Source organism: Bufo bufo, chromosome 5 (genome assembly GCF_905171765.1).
Source record: "Bufo bufo chromosome 5, aBufBuf1.1, whole genome shotgun sequence".
In the NCBI taxonomy this organism is placed as follows: domain Eukaryota; kingdom Metazoa; phylum Chordata; class Amphibia; order Anura; family Bufonidae; genus Bufo; species Bufo bufo.
The window spans coordinates 250,065,749-250,085,848 of record NC_053393.1 but is presented as its reverse complement, the minus strand read 5'-3'; the positions used below and the strand labels follow the sequence as shown (position 1 = coordinate 250,085,848).

Here is a 20,100-nt window from a genome sequence, read left to right as displayed (position 1 = left end):
TGGCCAGTTTTAATGAAATCAAAAAAAATTTCCCTCCTTAAAATCCCTGACGAACTGAAAATGTTTACGCTCCCTGAGGAAACCTGTAAATCTTTCTATTGACTGCTGCAGCAATAGCTCTTTTTTCTCAAAATCTGCTGCTGCAGAATTTTCTTGGGCAGTCTCTATGCACTCCTGTAGTTCAGCTGTATTCGTCACTAGGAGTTCTTTTTCCTCTTCCAGGAGCAATTTCATAAGACGTAGGGTACCCTTCACCGGCTCTTTCTCCCACTTTTTGATAAATGATTCTGTTCTCAGACGTATGTTTGGCAACACAGGATTCCTCAAACCACGTGGAATGATTTTATTTTTCAGGTACATGCACACGTCCGCAAATTAACACGGATTCCGGCCATGTGCGTTCTGCAATTTGCGGAATGGGCTGCCCATAATTGAAATGTCTATTCTTGTCCACAAAACAGACAACAATAGGACATGTTCTATTTTTTTTTTCTAGAGCCACGGACTGAGCAACTGATGTAGATAGCACATGGTGTGCTGTCTGCATCTTTTTGCAACACCACTGAAGTGAATGGGTCTGTATCCGAGCCGCAGAAATTGTGGCTCGGATGCGGACCCCAAACGACGGTCGTGTGAATGAGGCCTTATTTTAAAGGGATGCCATCATGAGGCCACAGTTAGGCAAGGGCTACACAACGACACTGGTTGCGTGACACCTGTCATGGCCAGGATCGCTGAGTAGCGGTGATCCCATAGAAATTAATGGATCTCCGCGGCAGTCACAAGAAATCAAACACGGCTGGATTTCTTGTGACTGTCGTGGCAATACCATTAATTTCTATGGGATCACTGCTGCTCAGCGATACTGGCCGCAACAGGTGTCGCTCAACCAGTGCGGTCGTGTAGCCCTTGCTTTAATCTCATTGGTTGTGGGATTTCTGCTGCTTGGTTGGCCATTCACATGGAAAACCATTGAAAAGTAAAGGAATAAAAAGACTGCTTTACATAGACTTCTTTTCTCTGCGGGATGTTTTTGATGTCTGAGTCAATAGTAATACAAAAATTTATTTAAAGTTGATTCACATTCTTCTGACAGTATTGTCAACAAGGAAATACATACTTTTAGGAAAAATACAGGGTTTGCAACCACAATATAGTTTTCTTATCCCTTGAGTAGTGTCTTGGCCTGAAAACAAACATTTATTAGTTAATAAAGTAATCACATACATTTGCACATGCTAAAATATTAAATTCATAGGAGCTCCATATGAGCCACCTCTTGATGTGTAGAGGAACTTGAATAGGAATCTGTCCATCTAGTTATGATCGCAAGATAACATTATTTTGATTGTGTGAAGAGGAACAGGACACTGGAGTTTACCAAAGATCCAACTTCTAATGAAATACATTTGAAAATCACTTAAACAATGTACAAATGTAAAAATAATGTTATAACTGGAAGTACAGTATACATACAAGAAGCAGAGCAGAAAGTAGCAAAACCAAATGTCCAAACAGATGATAAATGTTGATGACACTATAGGAAAAAGTACAGTAAAGGGATTATCCTAATCCAATTATTCTAATCCAGTGAAAGGATTAGAAGTCTGTACTGTCAGACATATTGGTCCCTTTGATTATCTGAATGGTAACAATTTGTACATTGTAAGCCCTTGCGGGCAGGGCCCTCTCTCCTACTGTACTAGTTTGTAACTGGTCTTGTTCTTGCCTATTGTTTGTATTTTGTATGTATACCCCTTATCATATTTATAGTGCCATAGAATAAATTATGCTGTCATAAATAATTGCTGTGATGCTGGTTCAGGAAATACTGTAATTGCTTGGCCACCCAGCACATCCCTACTACTGGCAATTGTGTAACTGGGCTGATTTTCCATGTAAGTGGGACTGCTGAACAGGGTTGTAACTAAAATACATTAGGCTCTAGAGCAGGGGTGGGGAACCCTGCCCCATGCCAAAAATGCTAATGACTGGTCATTAGAATGCGGGAGGCATATGAAGGTGTGAACAGCGCTGCACTGGCTGTACTCACCTTCCCTGATCCCTGCACTATGACTTGACCCTGTGCGCTGTCAGGTCAAAGTACAGCAAGGTGGGGAGAAGACCAGGGAGGGTAAGTGAATCAGCCACCCAGAGTTGGAGAGGTAAGTTTTTTATTTATTTATTTTAAATGTCTGATCTGAGGTCTGATTGGGGTCTGATCTGAGGCTAGGGAAGGTCTGATTGGGGTCTGATCTGAGGCTAGGGAAGGTCTGATTGGGGTCTGATTTGAGTTTGGGAGGTCTGATGGGGGTGTGATTTGAGGCTGGGGGTCTGATTCTAAGGCTGGGGAGGGTCTTATGTCACCAAAGTGACTATAGGTTATGCAGCCTATTCTATGTTTGAGGGGTTATCCTCTGCCAAAGCTTACCCTGCTTATACACACTTGCAGCAGAGCACCAATCACTACTCTGCTCTTCTAATTTGGGTCCTGCTTTACCACTACCTTTCATGGATCTCGACCTTCCATGGCCATAAAAGTGCAACATGCTTGTTGCATGATGTAAAACGAGAAAACAATCCCAGGCCCAGCAAGACAGTCACAGATCTAGTTCAATGACATACAACGGAGGGCACCGACTCTACCACACATGCATTCACTTAGGTTGCAATATAACATGTACATCATAACATTTTGTAGAAGAACACTTACCAGGTTACACACAATGACTGTACCGCTCCGCCTAGCAGTGTTCCCGGTGACGTTACCGGCACTGATGGACGGGCTTTATCACTGCCTTAGCTGAACGATTTAGCGCAGGGCAAGAGCTTCAGAGCATGAAATGCTGCGGTGCTCATGTCAGAGGGGCTGAGTGGGGGGAAAAGGGGATATCTCTGGGTTCAGCTCTGAACCCAGACAACCTCCTCAAGTATTATTAGGTTAGAAAGTAAGGGGTTGATAAAGGGACATGCAGACCCTTTACTCTGGCAGAGAATTGGCCAGATAATCAGTAACAAGCATTTGTAGGATTTATTATTATTATCAGCAATAATCTGCTGGTGTAAAGATGCCGCCTATTACCCAATGAATGAGCAAAACACTTGTTTATCAGGTAATATGATCATTTGTGCGGTCACCAAAATCAATTTCTGACAGCAGAGCGTGTTTAGATGGCACGATCTGCTGCCAGTAAACAATGATTCTGTATGGGAACGAGTGATGACATTAGCGATCAATCCTCCCCATTCTGTATAAGAGATCATTGCATTTAAATGCGGTGGTCTCTTTCACAAACAAGCAGGTGATTGTCGGAAGGAACACCTGGAAATGGGTGCTCTGGAGTGATGGATCATGTTTCACTATCTGGCTGTCTAATGGATTTATCTGGACTTAGGTAATGTCCTCTGGGAATAACCCCTCAGAATGTGTAGTGCCTAAAGGCAGTATTACACTGGCCAATCTTCACTAACATGAACGCTTATTAGCAATCATCTTCCAGTGTAATACTGCCGCTGATTGCCCGATGAACGAGCAAATGCTTGCTCATCAGGCAATTCTGATTTTCAAGAGTTCTTAAAAATCAGCGCTTGCCAATGGCAGATCGTGCTGTCTAATAGAGATTCCCATACTGTCTAATAGCGATCTGCCGCTGACAAACCACTAGACAGTATGGGGACAAGCTCTATTAGACAGCACGATCTGCCACCGGCAAGCGCTGATTTTTGATCCCATGCTGCGGAGGAGATCGCTGCATGTAATAGCAGCAGTCTCAACCACTAGCTACCAAGCGAATGCCGGGAGGGAATGCTTTCCTCCCGACAATCACTTGCTCAATTGGCCTTTGTAATACAGGCTTGAAGCTGAAGGAGTGACAATTTCATTAAGTTGTTTTTCAGGATTTAGACTAGGCCCCTTATTTTCATCAAGTTTTTCCCATTCATTTAACGTATACAAAAAAAACACATGTTAAAGAGCAACTAAACTTTTATAATCATTTTTAATATGTTGTCCCTAATCCCCTAAAAAAATTTCTAATATACTTTATAAATTTTCTATTTTTACATCCCTAAAGTGCACCATCCACTGTGTGCTTAAAACTCAGATCTCCGTACACCGCTGACAGCTCAGCGGTGTATGGAGTACTCATTTTATGAATGGGTAGCAGTAGCGCTGTGAGTACGGGCAGGAGCGCACATTGCTACTCCTGCCCGTGTTCCCTGGACAATTACTTACTCCTGGCATAGCACTGTACCTGTACCCATGTACTATGCCTGGATTAGCTGAGTCGAGCGGGCTCCTGCTTCTGCCTGCTCCGCTAAGCTAAGAGAACTGTATGTCAGCTCTTAGCTTAGCGAAGCAGTCAGAGCAGGAGCCTGGTCCGCTCAGCTGATCCAGGCATAGTACATGGTACACTATGTATACTGAATGGTGCTCTTTAGGGATGTAAGAGTATAGTAAAAATAGAAAATTAATAAAGTATATAAAAAAAGTAATCTAGGGGATTAGGGACAACATATTAAAATTTATGAAAGTATTTACTCTTTAAATGGATGACTCAGACTACACCATAGAGTTCCATTGTTAAAAAAAAAAAAAAAATTATATATATATATATATATATATATATATATATATATATATATATATACACATATACATATACACACACATACACTGCTCAAAAAACTAAAGGGAACACAAAAATAACATCCTAGATCGGAGTTAAATTAAATATTCTTCTGAAATACTTTGTTCTTTACATAGTTGAATGTGCTGACAACAAAATCACACAAAAATAAAAAATGGAAATCAAATGTTTCAACCCATGGAGGTCTGTATTTGGAGTCACACAAAATTAAAGTGGAAAAACACACTACAAGCTGATCCAACTTTGATGTAATGTCCTTAAAACAAGTCAAAATGAGGCTCAGTAGTGTGTGTGGCCTCCACGTGCCTGTATGACCTCCCTACAATGCCTGTGCATGCTCCTGATGAGGTGGCGGACGGTCTCCTGAGGGATCTCCTCCCAGACCTGGACTAAAGCATCTGCCAACTCCTGGACAGTCTGTGGTGCAACGTGACATTGGTGGATAGAGCGAGACATGATGTCCCAGATGTGCTCAATTGGATTCAGGTCTGGGGAACGGGCAGGCCAGTCCATAGCATCAATGCCTTCGTCTTGCAGGAACTGCTGACACACTCCAGCCACATGAGGTCTAGCATTGTCTTGCATTAGGAGGAACCCAGGGCCAACCGCACCAGCATATGGTCTCACAAGGGGTCTGAGGATCTCATCTCGGTATCTAATGGCAGTCAGGCTACCTCTGGCGAGCACATGGAGGGCTGTGCGGCCCTCCAAAGAAATGCCACCCCACACTATTACTGACCCAATGCCAAACCGGTCATGCTGGAGGATGTTGCAGGCAGCAGAACGTTCTCCACGGCATCTCCAGACTCTGTCACGTCTGTCACATGTGCTCAGTGTGAACCTGCTTTCATCTGTGAAGAGCACAGGGCGCCAGTGGCGAATTTGCCAATCTTGGGTGTTCTCTGGCAAATGCCAAACGTCCTGCACGGTGTTGGGCTGTAAGCTCAACCCCCACCTGTGGACGTCGGGCCCTCATATCACCCTCATGGAGTCTGTTTCTGACCGTTTGAGCAGACACATGCACATTTGTGGCCTGCTGGAGGTCATTTTGCAGGGCTCTGGCAGTGCTCCTCCTGTTCCTCCTTGCACAAAGGTGGAGGTAGCGGTCCTGCTGCTGGGTTGTTGCCCTCCTAAGGCCTCCTCCACATCTCCTGATGTACTGGCCTGTCTCCTGGTAGCGCCTCCATGCTCGGGACACTACGCTGACAGACACAGCAAACCTTCTTGCCACAGCTCGCATTGATGTGCCATCCTGGATAAGCTGCACTACCTGAGCCACTTGTGTGGGTTGTAGACTCCGTCTCATGCTACCACTAGAGTGAAAGCACCGCCAGCATTCAAAAGTGACCAAAACATCAGCCAGGAAGCATAGGAACTGAGAAGTGGTCTGTGGTCACCACCTGCAGAAGCACTCCTTTATTGGGGGTGTCTTGCTAATTGCCTATAATTTCCACATGTTGCCTATCCCATTTGCACAACAGCATGTGAAATTGATTGTCACTCAGTGTTGCTTCCTAAGTGGACAGTTTGATTTCACAGAAGTGTGATCGACTTGGAGTTACATTGTGTTGTTTAAGTGTTCCCTTTATTTTTTTGAGCAGTGTATATATATATATATATATATATATATATATATATATAGAAAGGAAAGTTCAAGGCAGCACTCCTCAGTATAAGAAGTTAGGGTGCCAGCAGTGGAAACACCTTACCAAGGTGTGCAGTGTAGATAAAGAAAGACACCGCGGCACATCCGTTTAGTGAAAAGAGTGAGACCCTTTATTCACCCATGCGACGTTTCGGTCCGCTTGCTGGGACCATTTTCAAGCAATACAATACTGTGAGAATTCTGGGTATTTATGCAGTCATAATCAGTGCACATTCATAATTGACAATTAGCAAAACTTTACAAAAAACAAAGTATCAATACATATCATAAATATAGAAATGTGTTCAGCCCGGAGGGAAGCAAGAATCAAAACCATAATCGATATATGCAAAACTTCCAGGTACGTATAAATATTAATATTACAGTGAAATACATAAGTGGCAATCAATAGTGAATCAATATCACCTGTACATATGTGAGGATAACAGGACCGAGCATGGAATCAGGCGTGCTCAATGGAGGGAGGAAACAGTGTAGCGAGTTGCTCCACATGGAAGCGGCGTCCCGGAACTGCGGGTGCGCATGTCCGTGACGTCACTGGAACGTCTCACGTGACTTCTCGGAGAGGCGTCACATGACAAGCGGCAGGATGTAACAATATCATACAGAAAAGTATAAGGACAAGCGTCCTAACAGTAAATTCAACAAGTAATACAGCGATTCAAGGATAAAACACCCAGGGTATGATGTCAGGTGGCGTGCTATCATGCGATGCACCGTCACTGGATATCTACGGGCAAAAAGAGGGAGGGGACAGCTGCAGCCATCACCCTCCCACAATGCTCGTCACAATTTAACCCTTTGACAGGTGAAAAAAATCCTCCACAGTAGCAGATGCGCTTGTTGCAGTAATAAATGTGTGTGATAATAGGCAGTAATCAGGGAATAAGCCGCACCAATCCAAACAGTGAGCATCTCGCCTCCCGTTGAGCTAAGCCCATCCAGCAAAGGGTCCTGAAAGTGAAATAATAAAAGAAATATATTATCCAAATATTTTCATTAAAAACAGAACAATTTTTTTCAACACGTACACCGACAGGAACAGAACCGGGGGAAGTCATATGAAGAGCCATGGCCTATATTCTACATTCAAGCCCATCGGTCGAATGGTTTGTAGCTTAAAAATCCATTCAGACTCTCGTTTTTTAAGCATTTTGATGCGGTCACCCCCAGTTCGCGGTAACGGAACATGATCAAGGATCATAAACTTAAGATCACCCTCTACATGGTCCTTGTCCGCGAAGTGGTGTGAAACAGGCAGGTCCTTACGCTTTTTGCGTATGGAAAACCTGTGTTGATTGAACCGTGACTTAAAGTCACAGGTGGTTTCACCAACGTATAAAAGTTTACAGGGGCACCATAAAACATAAATCACAAAACACGAGTCACAGGTCAAATAAAATTTCAGTGGGTAAGAGATCCCAGTTTGAGGGTGGATAAATTCACGTCCCTTCACCATGTATTTACAGTTCACACAGTGAAGGCACGGAAAACTGCCACAATTTTTAGGTGCCAAAAGTAATTGACGGGTGCTTTTTTGTGAGCCTATATCGTTTTTGACTAATTTGTCTTTTATGTTACGAGCTCTCTTGTAGGAGATGAGCGGCCTACTGCAGAATTCAGAGATATTTTTGTGTTCCGTTTTGAGAACTGGCCAGTGTTTATTGAGAATCTTATTGACAAATGGACTCGCTTCACAAAAAGTAGACACAAAGGGTATTCTCTGGAATTGCTTCCGTTGTGTACCCTGAAATAATTCGCTTCTTTCTTTTTGTTTAATGCGTTCTAGTTGTTGCTGCAATACAGCGGCTGGATAATGTTTTTGTCTAAAGCTTTGTGTCATAGTTTCCAATGTAGTATTAAGCAATGTGGTATCACTGACTATACGTTTAGCTCTGATGAACTGGCTATAAGGTAATGACCGCACCATCGTCCGGGGATGAGCACTGTCAAACCTCAGGACGGTGTTGCGGTCAGTAGGCTTAGTATAGACCTCAGTGCTAAGTGCACCGCCAGTGCATCGTACATTGACATCTAAAAAGTGTAACGTATGGGTAGAGAATTCCAAGGTGAATTGTATGTCAGGAATCAGGCTATTTAAATAGTCATGAAACAGGTGTAGCTCAGGGGCGGTACCCGTCCAGATAACAAAAATATCGTCTATGTATCTCCACCACCTCAGCACATGGCTGAAGTGGTGGGACACATAGACGTGCTGTTCCTCCAAATGGGAGACGACCATGTTGGCGTAAGTGGGGGCCACGTTCGTCCCCATGGCCGTCCCTCTGATTTGCATATAATAATCATCTCCAAAGAGAAAATAATTATTATATAAAATCATACGTAATAAAGCCAAGAAAAAAGTTTGCGCTTCAATGGTGTAATTAGAGTTAGCTAGAGCGGATTCCACAACAGACATCCCTATATTATGTTGTATAGAAGTATACAGACTGACGATGTCGAAGGAGGCCAATATGGCGTCCTCCGGCATCGTCACGTCTGATAACTTAGATAGAAAATCAGTGGTGTCACTTAAATATGATCTGGAGTTGATCACATATGTCTGCAAAATCTTGTCTAAAAAAAATGGAAGCATTGCTGAGTAAGGAGCCACGGCCAGAAACTATAGGTCGGCCGGGCGGGCATTGCAGGTTTTTATGGATTTTAGGCAATAAATAAAATAAAGGGGTAACTGGATGTTCTATCTGAAGGAACTCGCTCAATTGCTCGTCAATGAGGCCAATTTGTGTATAGGTGTTAACTAATGACTTAAATTCACGTTGTATGTCAAATCTGGGATCCCTTTGGAGTTTAACATAAACTGCAGAGTCAGATAACTGGCGGGCTGCCTCTGTCAAATACATAGCAGTATCCATGACCACTACCGCACCACCCTTGTCAGCAGACTTGATGGTGAGGGAGTGGTCATGGATTAACTGTTCAAGTGCCTGTAGTTCCTGTTTAGAAATATTGGGGTGCTGGATGTGATCCAGGAGCCCTGATTGTTTTAGCTCCTGTATATCACCCAGCAATCAATGTACGATGCACTGGCGGTGCACTTAGCACTGAGGTCTATACTAAGCCTACTGACCGCAACACCGTCCTGAGGTTTGACAGTGCTCATCCCCGGACGATGGTGCGGTCATTACCTTATAGCCAGTTCATCAGAGCTAAACGTATAGTCAGTGATACCACATTGCTTAATACTACATTGGAAACTATGACACAAAGCTTTAGACAAAAACATTATCCAGCCGCTGTATTGCAGCAACAACTAGAACGCATTAAACAAAAAGAAAGAAGCGAATTATTTCAGGGTACACAACGGAAGCAATTCCAGAGAATACCCTTTGTGTCTACTTTTTGTGAAGCGAGTCCATTTGTCAATAAGATTCTTAATAAACACTGGCCAGTTCTCAAAACGGAACACAAAAATATCTCTGAATTCTGCAGTAGGCCGCTCATCTCCTACAAGAGAGCTCGTAACATAAAAGACAAATTAGTCAAAAACGATATAGGCTCACAAAAAAGCACCCGTCAATTACTTTTGGCACCTAAAAATTGTGGCAGTTATCCGTGCCTTCACTGTGTGAACTGTAAATACATGGTGAAGGGACGTGAATTTATCCACCCTCAAACTGGGATCTCTTACCCACTGAAATTTTATTTGACCTGTGACTCGTGTTTTGTGATTTATGTTTTATGGTGCCCCTGTAAACTTTTATACGTTGGTGAAACCACCTGTGACTTTAAGTCACGGTTCAATCAACACAGGTTTTCCATACGCAAAAAGCGTAAGGACCTGCCTGTTTCACACCACTTCGCGGACAAGGACCATGTAGAGGGTGATCTTAAGTTTATGATCCTTGATCATGTTCCGTTACCGCGAACTGGGGGTGACCGCATCAAAATGCTTAAAAAACGAGAGTCTGAATGGATTTTTAAGCTACAAACCATTCGACCGATGGGCTTGAATGTAGAATATAGGCCATGGCTCTTCATATGACTTCCCCCGGTTCTGTTCCTGTCGGTGTACGTGTTGAAAAAAATTGTTCTGTTTTTAATGAAAATATTTGGATAATATATTTCTTTTATTATTTCACTTTCAGGACCCTTTGCTGGATGGGCTTAGCTCAACGGGAGGCGAGATGCTCACTGTTTGGATTGGTGCGGCTTATTCCCTGATTACTGCCTATTATCACACACATTTATTACTGCAACAAGCGCATCTGCTACTGTGGAGGATTTTTTTCACCTGTCAAAGGGTTAAATTGTGACGAGCATTGTGGGAGGGTGATGGCTGCAGCTGTCCCCTCCCTCTTTTTGCCCGTAGATATCCAGTGACGGTGCATCGCATGATAGCACGCCACCTGACATCATACCCTGGGTGTTTTATCCTTGAATCGCTGTATTACTTGTTGAATTTACTGTTAGGACGCTTGTCCTTATACTTTTCTGTATGATATTGTTACATCCTGCCGCTTGTCATGTGACGCCTCTCCGAGAAGTCACGTGAGACGTTCCAGTGACGTCACGGACATGCGCACCCGCAGTTCCGGGACGCCGCTTCCATGTGGAGCAACTCGCTACACTGTTTCCTCCCTCCATTGAGCACGCCTGATTCCATGCTCGGTCCTGTTATCCTCACATATGTACAGGTGATATTGATTCACTATTGATTGCCACTTATGTATTTCACTGTAATATTAATATTTATACGTACCTGGAAGTTTTGCATATATCGATTATGGTTTTGATTCTTGCTTCCCTCCGGGCTGAACACATTTCTATATTTATGATATGTATTGATACTTTGTTTTTTGTAAAGTTTTGCTAATTGTCAATTATGAATGTGCACTGATTATGACTGCATAAATACCCAGAATTCTCACAGTATTGTATTGCTTGAAAATGGTCCCAGCAAGCGGACCGAAACGTCGCATGGGTGAATAAAGGGTCTCACTCTTTTCACTAAACGGATGTGCCGCGGTGTCTTTCTTTATCTATATATATATATATATATATATATATATATATATATACACACACACACATATATATATATATACATACACACACACACATTTTTTTACCGGACTCTGCAGGATACAAGAACGTGGTGTGCTGCATTTTTGTATATATATATATTTTTTTACTTATATGTCAAATAGAGGCATAAAACGTAATGTGAACCCACCCTTGTGGCAATAGTTTGGGGAAATCACTTTCCTGTTCCGGTATGAGAAACTCAAGTGAACTGCACAGAGATCTAATCAACCACATTAAATACCTTTGGGATGAATTACAACCTCTAATGTTGGGCAAAAAGGTCTGGCTTACATCCGTGTCTGAAATTATTTTTTGGCTAGATGGGCACAAATCCCCCCCCCCCCCCACACCCCACACCCCACCCCCCACCCCCCACCCCCCACACCCCACACCCCACACCCCACACCCAGACTTTTCCAGAAGAGTGTCGGCTGTTACAATGACAGAAGGCAATTGAATTTCATGTTAAGGCATATGCTTTTGGAATGGGATGCCCAGTAAGCTTATATGAATTTGATGGTCAAGTGTGCACTACTTTTGGCTACATAACGTGTCTCTAGGGAGAATTGAATATTTCAGATGACCCGATTTAAAGAACACATAGAAGAACATCATAAAAGACCAAACTCTTACCATAAAGTTATTGTTTTTCACCTTCCTTTAGGACTTCAGTGGCCAGTTCTTCAATGTGCTTCCAGGCAAATGCAACGTGATTAGATTCAAGAGTTCGGACACATACAGCAAACCGTAGAATAAACTTCTCTCCTAAACAGGATGGGACTAAATGTATTTTCTTTAAAGTATTTATCTTTTGAAGAAGTGATTTGTTCAATGTGTTCGATCCCTAAATAAAGAAAACAATTGGTTGAAAAAGCTCAAGGTTTGTTATATATTTAATTCAATCAACCAAATCTGATTAAAGGGAACCTGTCACCGGGATTTGATGTATAGAGCTGAGGACATGGGTTGCTAGATGGCTGCTAGCACATCCGCAATACCCAGTCCCCAAAGCTCTGTGTGCTTTTATTGTGTAAAAAAAAAAAAAAAAAAAAATATTTGATACATATGCAAATGAACCTTAGATGAGTCCTGTCCCTGAGATGAGTCTAGCACCGCCCCGTGTCCTCAGAATCTCCTCCTTGCTACCCCGACGTCAGAAAGCCAGGAGATTCTGAGGATGCGGGCGGTGCTGGGCTCCTTCACGCTGGACTCATCTCAGGGACAGAACACATTTCAAGTTAATTTGCATTTGGATCAAATAGTTTTTTTTACACAAAAAAAGCACACAGAGCTATGAGGACTGAGTATTGCAGATGTTCTAGCGGCCATCTAGCAACCCATGTCCTCTATACATCAAATCCCGGTGACAGGTTCCCTTTAAATCAAACTGTATGCAATCTTTGTTTATAAGAAATATTTTATTTGTATATTATATTATCCCATGGATGGGGATATCTTGTTCTAAGTGGAATACTCCTTTAATAAGAGAAATCCAACATATGCCTTAATATAAATGAGTCTTTCACTGTGACAAAATCCTCTTTATGCCTCATACATACAGGCTGCTCTATTCTTGAGAATTCAGTGATTTTATTGTGACCTGCAAGAACTGTGAAGCCCTATCTCAAAGATCCCAATACAATGACTCAACAATCTCATAATATAAATGTTTATTATTACTGCTGTAAAAGGGCATAGATAACTTAGTATTACAGACATACTATCTCCTAGACTTATTGCTGGTGTTTTGGACACTGGAGGAGGAAAACTTTGTCTGTTTGGGTATCATGCCACCACCTGCCGTGCTGAAATCCCTCTCTGTGATGACACGAGGGTGGGGGGGCTGGGTGGCCAAGATAGTACCGAGACCATTTCCGGCCACTGTTCTAATCTGCCTGCCCAGAAGTCCATGGGTCACATAAAGCGGTGTGCACTGGAGAAAGGTCAGAGTCCAGGTAGGACTGGACATGGGTGTTCAGGTAGTACGTCTGTTTGATAATTTGCATCAGCCTGCCACAGCAGATGGAAAAAGTTCTCCATCATGTTGATGACACTGAACTGGCTGCTTCTACGGCTTCTGCTGCTTGTGGTTGCGAAAGCAGCGGGGTGGATAGGTAACTCAGCAGGGGGAGGAGAGGGGCCTCCTGGTCAAACATGTGTGCAGAAGAAGTCTTCTCGCCTAAAATTGCAGTATGCTGCTTACATAGTGTATACTGGTAATGAAGTAATTTGGCCACCCTTTTGGTGACAGAAGAAAAAGCCCCCATTTTGCTTTGATAGTGAGGGTCTAAAAGTAATCAGATTGCTTGATGTGAAGGATGCGCCTGTCATTATGCAAGCAAGCATACAGCTTGCCATTCTCACCAGTGTGCCAGGGGAAGTAGTTATTTCTGGGCTATGCCCCCGGCTGATATGACTGGTCATCATTCGCAGCAGCCTTGTCCTCCTGCACAAGCAAATCCTCCTCCTCCTCCAGTGGTACCTCTCCCACAGGACTTTCTCAATGTGGGTCCCACAGGTGGTGGTCTGGTGCATGATAAAATCATGAGCTATTTTACCCTGCTCGTACAGATGCTCTAGATAGTGCAAGGTGGAATTTCAGCAGGTTGGAATGTCAAGTGGTGCAATAGCAGACATTCTGTCCCAGGAGGGTGTTCCTTACCACAAGAATGGCTGAAATTAGATAAGTCTGACATGGCCAGCACCATATGCAAGCCACTGTACTTTTTCAGAAAGCAAGAGAGTGCACGTTTCTCCTGGTCGCGCGCAACCCAGCACTTGTTTGTCGTGCGCATGTCCATTTGAGCGATGACGTCAGCTGGAGGACACAAAGCTCCCAAGTAAAGGTGCACTAGAGGATTTCAAGAGCCAAATTCTGTGAGAACGGAACGAGATGTCTTAACACAGCAGGATGACGTGGGCACAGGGGAAGTAGCAAACATGGGGCAGGAGGCAGGATTAAGGGGTGGCAACAGTAACTTCAAGGAAGCAAGCTGCTGCCCCCTTGACTTGAAATTGAAAAATTTGTATATGGTGAAAACACAGCAACAAGATTAAAAACCAAAACCAAGCCACTAGAAATTGAGAGAAATGATGCATCGGGGACTACATGATTCCAGCCTTAAGGTAATTATAATAACTAAAAACAACATATCGCCATGACCGGTTTCCTTTAAAGGAGAGCCTTTTCAGCAGCAGTCCTGTGAACAATACTAAAAAGAGCTCCAGCGCTCATCTAATAAGCATCATGGTTCTGTCCTCGTGCAGCACTGTTTTTTTTATTCAAATATGGCATAAACAGAACCTAAAAGTGGATTTACACTGCTCGGTCAATTATAAGGATTAAACGTTACTAATGCTCATTTGCGATAACAGGCCCATGTAAATGCGCTGCCAATCACTCGATGAACGAGCAAAGAAATGTTCTTACATATAGCACACCAAATCATTGTTTCTGGGCAGCATATTGTGCTACGTAAACAGCGATGTGCAGCCCAGAAACCATGAATCTGTATCAGAAGAAGCAATGGCAGTAACCATCACTTGTCTCCATACAGCAGAGGTGATTACACCATGTAAATGAAACTCTTTACCTCCACTGACGAGCAAGCAATTTATTGGGAAAGAACGGTGCCTTCCTGATAATTATCTTCTCGGATGAATATTGTAAATCTGCCTTAAAGGTAGAGGCAGACTGACCATCCAGGCACTCTGTCATGGACCGAGGGCCCGCGGCCACTATGGGGTCCGGCAGAGGTGGCAGCGGTAGGGAGAGATGAGCGCTTCCATTGTGGAAGCGCTTATTTCTATATTCATCTGCATCGCCGTCCTCTGGACGGCGATACAGATGAACTGTGGGGGGCAGGGGAGAGGAGTCTCCTTTGCCCATTCCTGACATAGGCCACAGGCACTACGCCTGCAGCCAATCAGAGGCCGGTGTAGGCAGCGCGGGACGTACAGAGCGGGAAACAGGCCAGAAGAGGCCTGCATCGCATCACAGAGAGAGTGTCATGGAGGTAGGTATAATTGTTTATTGTTTTAATTATTTTTAGTATAGTATGGCAAGAAGGGGTGGGGGTAGCATTATAGGGGCATCTATTGGGGGACCCTATATACTGGCACATTATGGGGGTGCACTATGGAGAAGGGGGGGGAAGAGCACTATGGGGGCCCCTATATATTGGCACATTATGGGGGGCACTATGGAGAAGGAGGGAAAGAGCACTATGGGGCATCTAATGAGGGCCCTATATACTGGCAAATATTATGGGGGCTTCTACTGGGGGCCCTATATACTGGCACAAATTATGGGGGCACTATGGAGAAGTGTGGGGGAAAGGAGCACTATGGGGGCATCTACTGGGGGCGCACATTATAAGGGGGCTTTATTACAACTGGGGGACTATGGGAGCATTATTACTTCTGGGACACAATTGCTGTTGGGGCACTGTAGGAGCACTATTACTACTAAGTGCACTCTGGCACAGAATTATTACTATTGCTGGGATTTTGGGGAGCACTATTACTGTGGGGGCACTGGCACAGTATCAGCTTAGCACAGTTATTTTTTGGGGACATTATGGTTACACTATTAGGGGCACTATTTGCTGGGTGCCTTTATTTTTTAGAGCATTGTGTTCCAATAATTATTGAAGGGGGCGCTATCTGTGTAACTAGTATTTTCAGGGGGTTGATCTGTTTATACAGTATGGTTTTGGGGGGCACAGCATCTCCGTATTGGGGGTGCATGATGGGATATTGAGAAGATGGGAGGAAAGTAGGAAACTAAGAGGTCCGTCTTTCAAACTTTGCAGCGATGAGAGATGGCTAAAAGAAATCATGGCGGTCTGGTCTGAATGGAGAAGATGAAGAAAGAACATATACATCAAGGGAGACGTCACTGGATGTAAGATGTATGTGGCGCTGTATTAGGCTGCCTTCATATATGCGTTAGTGATTCTAGCAGTCTGTTCCAGCTGAGAACAGCCTGCCGGAATTTACTGCATCAGACACTGCTGGATGCAGACAGAATGCCCGCCAGCCCCATTAACTATAACTTATTTTGAACACGGTGAAGAGAAATTCTGTACCAAGTGTAGGTGATGTGGGTGGTGCGATGTGGGTGGGGCTGTGTGTGGGTGTGGTTTAAGGGTGGGTGGGGACACAGGGGGCCTATAATCTATTGACCAGGGGCCCCACGAGTTGTCAGTCTGCCCCTGCTTAAAGGGGTTGGGCCATCTCACACATTGGTGGCATATCCTAGCTATATGCCACTAATGTCTGATCGGTGCAGGTCCCACCTTTGGGACCCGCATCTATCTCTAGAATAGAGCACACAAAATGGAGAGTGGACAGTGCATGCATGGCCGCTCTCTATGTCTATTGGAGTGCTGAAAATAGCCAAGCAGTGCACTCGGCTATTTTCAGTAGTCCCACTTGCACCGCTCAAGCATGGACACTGCTCTATTCACTTCTATGGGGCTGACGGAAATGGCCAAGCCAGCACCTATCAGACGTTGGTGGCATATCCTAGCCATATGCCACCAATGTGTGAGATGGGCCAAACCTTTAACTCTTTGGAGATATAATGTAAATGTCCCAAAAGACAATCTATTAAGTTCTAACAGTGACTTAGGCTCCATTCACACGTCCGCATCCGTTCCGCAATTGTGCGGAACGGGTGCGGACCCATTAATTCTCTATAGGGACGGAATGGATGCGGAGAGCACACTATGTGCTCTCCGCATCTGCATTTCCGAAGCATGGCCCCAAACTTCCGGTCCGCAGCTCTGAAAGAAAATAGAGCATGCCCTATTCTTATCTGCAGCTGTGGACAAGAATAAGACTTCTATATTTAGTGCCGGCCATGTGCGGCCCAGTGTATTGCGGATCCGCAATACACCACGGATGTGTGAATGGACCCTTAGGCTGGGTTCACACGGGCGTCACATTTTGGCTCAGGATGCGTCCCGAGTGCATTGCGTCAAACCCGCGCAAGTAGGTACCCAATTGCAGTCAGTTTTGACTGAGATTGCGTTCCGTTCAGTTTTTATCGCGTGGGTGCAATGAGTTTTGCACGCGCGTGATAAAAAACTGAATGTGGTACCCAGACCCGAACTTCACTGAAGTTCAGGTTTGGGTTCGGTGTTGTGTAGATGTAATTATTTTCCCTTATAACATGGTTATAAGGGAAAATAGCATTCTTTAATACAGAATGCTTAGTACAAGGTCAATCGAGGGTTAAAAACTAAATAAAAATTAACTCACCTCCTCCAATTGATCACATAGCTGCCGGTCTCCTGTTCTTTATTCAGGACCTGTCAAAGGACCTGTGGTGACGTCACTGAGCTCATCACATGGTTCATCACCACGGTGATGGACCATGTGATGTAACATCACCACAGGTCCTTTAGCCGGCAGCTCATGATTAAAGTAGTAAGGAGAGATCGGCAACTACGCAAGAGGAGCTGAGTTAATGGTTTTTCATTTTTTAACCCTCAATTGACCTTCTACTAAGCATTCTGTATTAAAGAATGCTATTATGCTGCGATTTTCATGCAACGTACAAGTGATGCGTGAAAATCATCGCTCATGTGCACAGCCCCATAGAAGTGAATGGGTCCAGATTCAGTGCGGGTGCAATGCATTCACCTCACGCATTGCACCCGCGCGGAAATCTCATCCATGTGAACCCAGCCTTATACAGAGCCCACACTTTAGACTCTATAGAGATATTAATCATTGGGAGCTACACATCTGCTGAAATCAAGACAAAGCATGCTATATGCAAAGTGCAGGACAATGCAGAAAGGAGGGAAGATGAAAGAGTACACATTTCTTCTACATGCCATGTTGCGCATTTTCATGAATGTACAGTATTATCTGATGTTATTATAGCCAAATGAATGCTCATTGCCTTAAAGAGGAAATCAGCTTGAACCAAAGTTCTGTTATGTGGCTGAAGAGGCCAAGATGAGTTCATGGCAAGTTCAGTTTATATAAGAATCATTCTGAATATGAACGAACATTGTATTTTAAAAAGTTATTGCTAAAAGATGTGTTTATCTATGGGATTATACTGGTTTCTCCAGACATGTCTGTCTGAAGGGAACAATGTTGTTTCATGGCTTAGCCATGACAAGATAAGAATGTATATCCTTAAGACACATCTGCTGTGTGAGGTCCAATTCATAGATTCATAATTATATTCTATATATTTCTGTATGGTATATTTAGATTTGCAACATATTTTAACCAATGATTCATATAATGGGTTATTTATGAGTAACAATGTATCGATTTATATATGTATTGTACCATATATGTGTCATTTAGAGTGTATCCTGTAGAAGATGCGGAAACACTGAAGTAAGTTTCTGGTAATTGGATTTCCGAGAAGAGTTAAATGTTATTTCAGATGGTAGTTATTCATCCATGTGGACAAGTAAAGTATACAAGTCCCGATGCAGAGTAACAAGGCCATTGTACCATTACCCATTAACATATATTCAAAAAGATAGAAGACAGTGACTCCAACAACAAGTCTAGGTTATGGGTAATTAAAAAAGTGTCAGGAAGAGTCCTTCCTTAATGATTTATATTGGAGAGGTTAAGAAGGTCATGTGAACGTATTAGGTATTTAGAATTAGTGTTTAAGGTTGTGATATTCATCTGCAGTACAAGAGTGCCATCTGGAGGCAGATGGACAATATTATATTATTTTACCATATGTTTTATACCATATCAAGGGTTAATATGACATCATTGAGTTATTAGCATACGAAGACACCCACCTTACCAGATTGGAAATCCCTAATCCAGAAGGGGGCGATTCTTAGATAAGGTGGGGAATAATTACTCGTGTGCAGAGCATCAGCTCACAAACAAACTCACTCATAAAAATCAAAAGAAAAACTCACAAAAGGAAACTGACCACAAGAAAAATATACCAAAAGAAACTTGGATTATTTTTTGGCTACTACGAAAGTTCTTGAGAACTGGTCCCATCTCAAACTGTCTACCTCTGACCCGGTAACGTATACTGTGCTTACTGCTCGTGATATTAAGATATTTCTCTTGGTATATAGCCAAAAGTCCAAATACTGTGGGAATATATAGTGTTGGGCACCTCCATAATGCTGATTATTCTCTTAGCAAAGATGCATATTGCTAATAGAAGATCTGACATTATTTGAAAAGAGGACTAAACCCTTGGAAAGTTATTTTCCAAAGTCCGATTGCCGAGCTGGATATTTTGTCGTATTAATATCATATATTTTTGATTGGTCATAGGGAAAGAGTCAAGGGATAAGATTTATTTTTCCTATATTAATCCGTGTTTTATTATATTATGGCCTGTTTGGTAAAACAGAAGATCCTAAGTTTCTCCTGGTATATAAATCATTGGTCTGCTTGTTAAAAGTACAGCATTGACGTTTTGTGATAGATACATTTAAAGGGTACCACTTCTGTATTCGGCGCAGTGAGTGAAGGCCGTGCTCCTGGTGTCGGCTTCCTCACTGCGCCTGCCCCGACTAAGTCACAGTGAGGAAGCCGGCACTAGGAGCGCGGCCTTCACTCACTGCGCCTGCATCGAATACAGAAGTGAATGGTGCAGGCACGGGATTTCCCCAACGATGCATGGAACTTGGACATCAATCAAGAGGAGCGGGGCGGGCAGAACGGAGGACCTGGGCTGGATAAAGGGTGAGCAGACCGAGCCTCTAGGTGCTGAAT

At 43.4% G+C, this 20,100-nt stretch overlaps 1 protein-coding gene across 1 annotated transcript in view; it reads right to left on the bottom strand.

Moving 5' to 3' along the window:
- Nucleotides 1–12,002: 12,002 nt before the first annotated feature.
- The window catches only part of LOC121001140 (aromatic-L-amino-acid decarboxylase-like), a 184,319-nt gene continuing 176,221 nt past the window's right edge, over nt 12,003–20,100 (bottom strand). Inside the window, exon 13 of the mRNA XM_040432075.1 lies at nt 12,003–12,208. Within this exon, the coding sequence (XP_040288009.1) occupies nt 12,005–12,208 (204 nt within the window). The 3' untranslated portion in view covers nt 12,003–12,004. The remainder of the gene's footprint in view (nt 12,209–20,100) is intronic.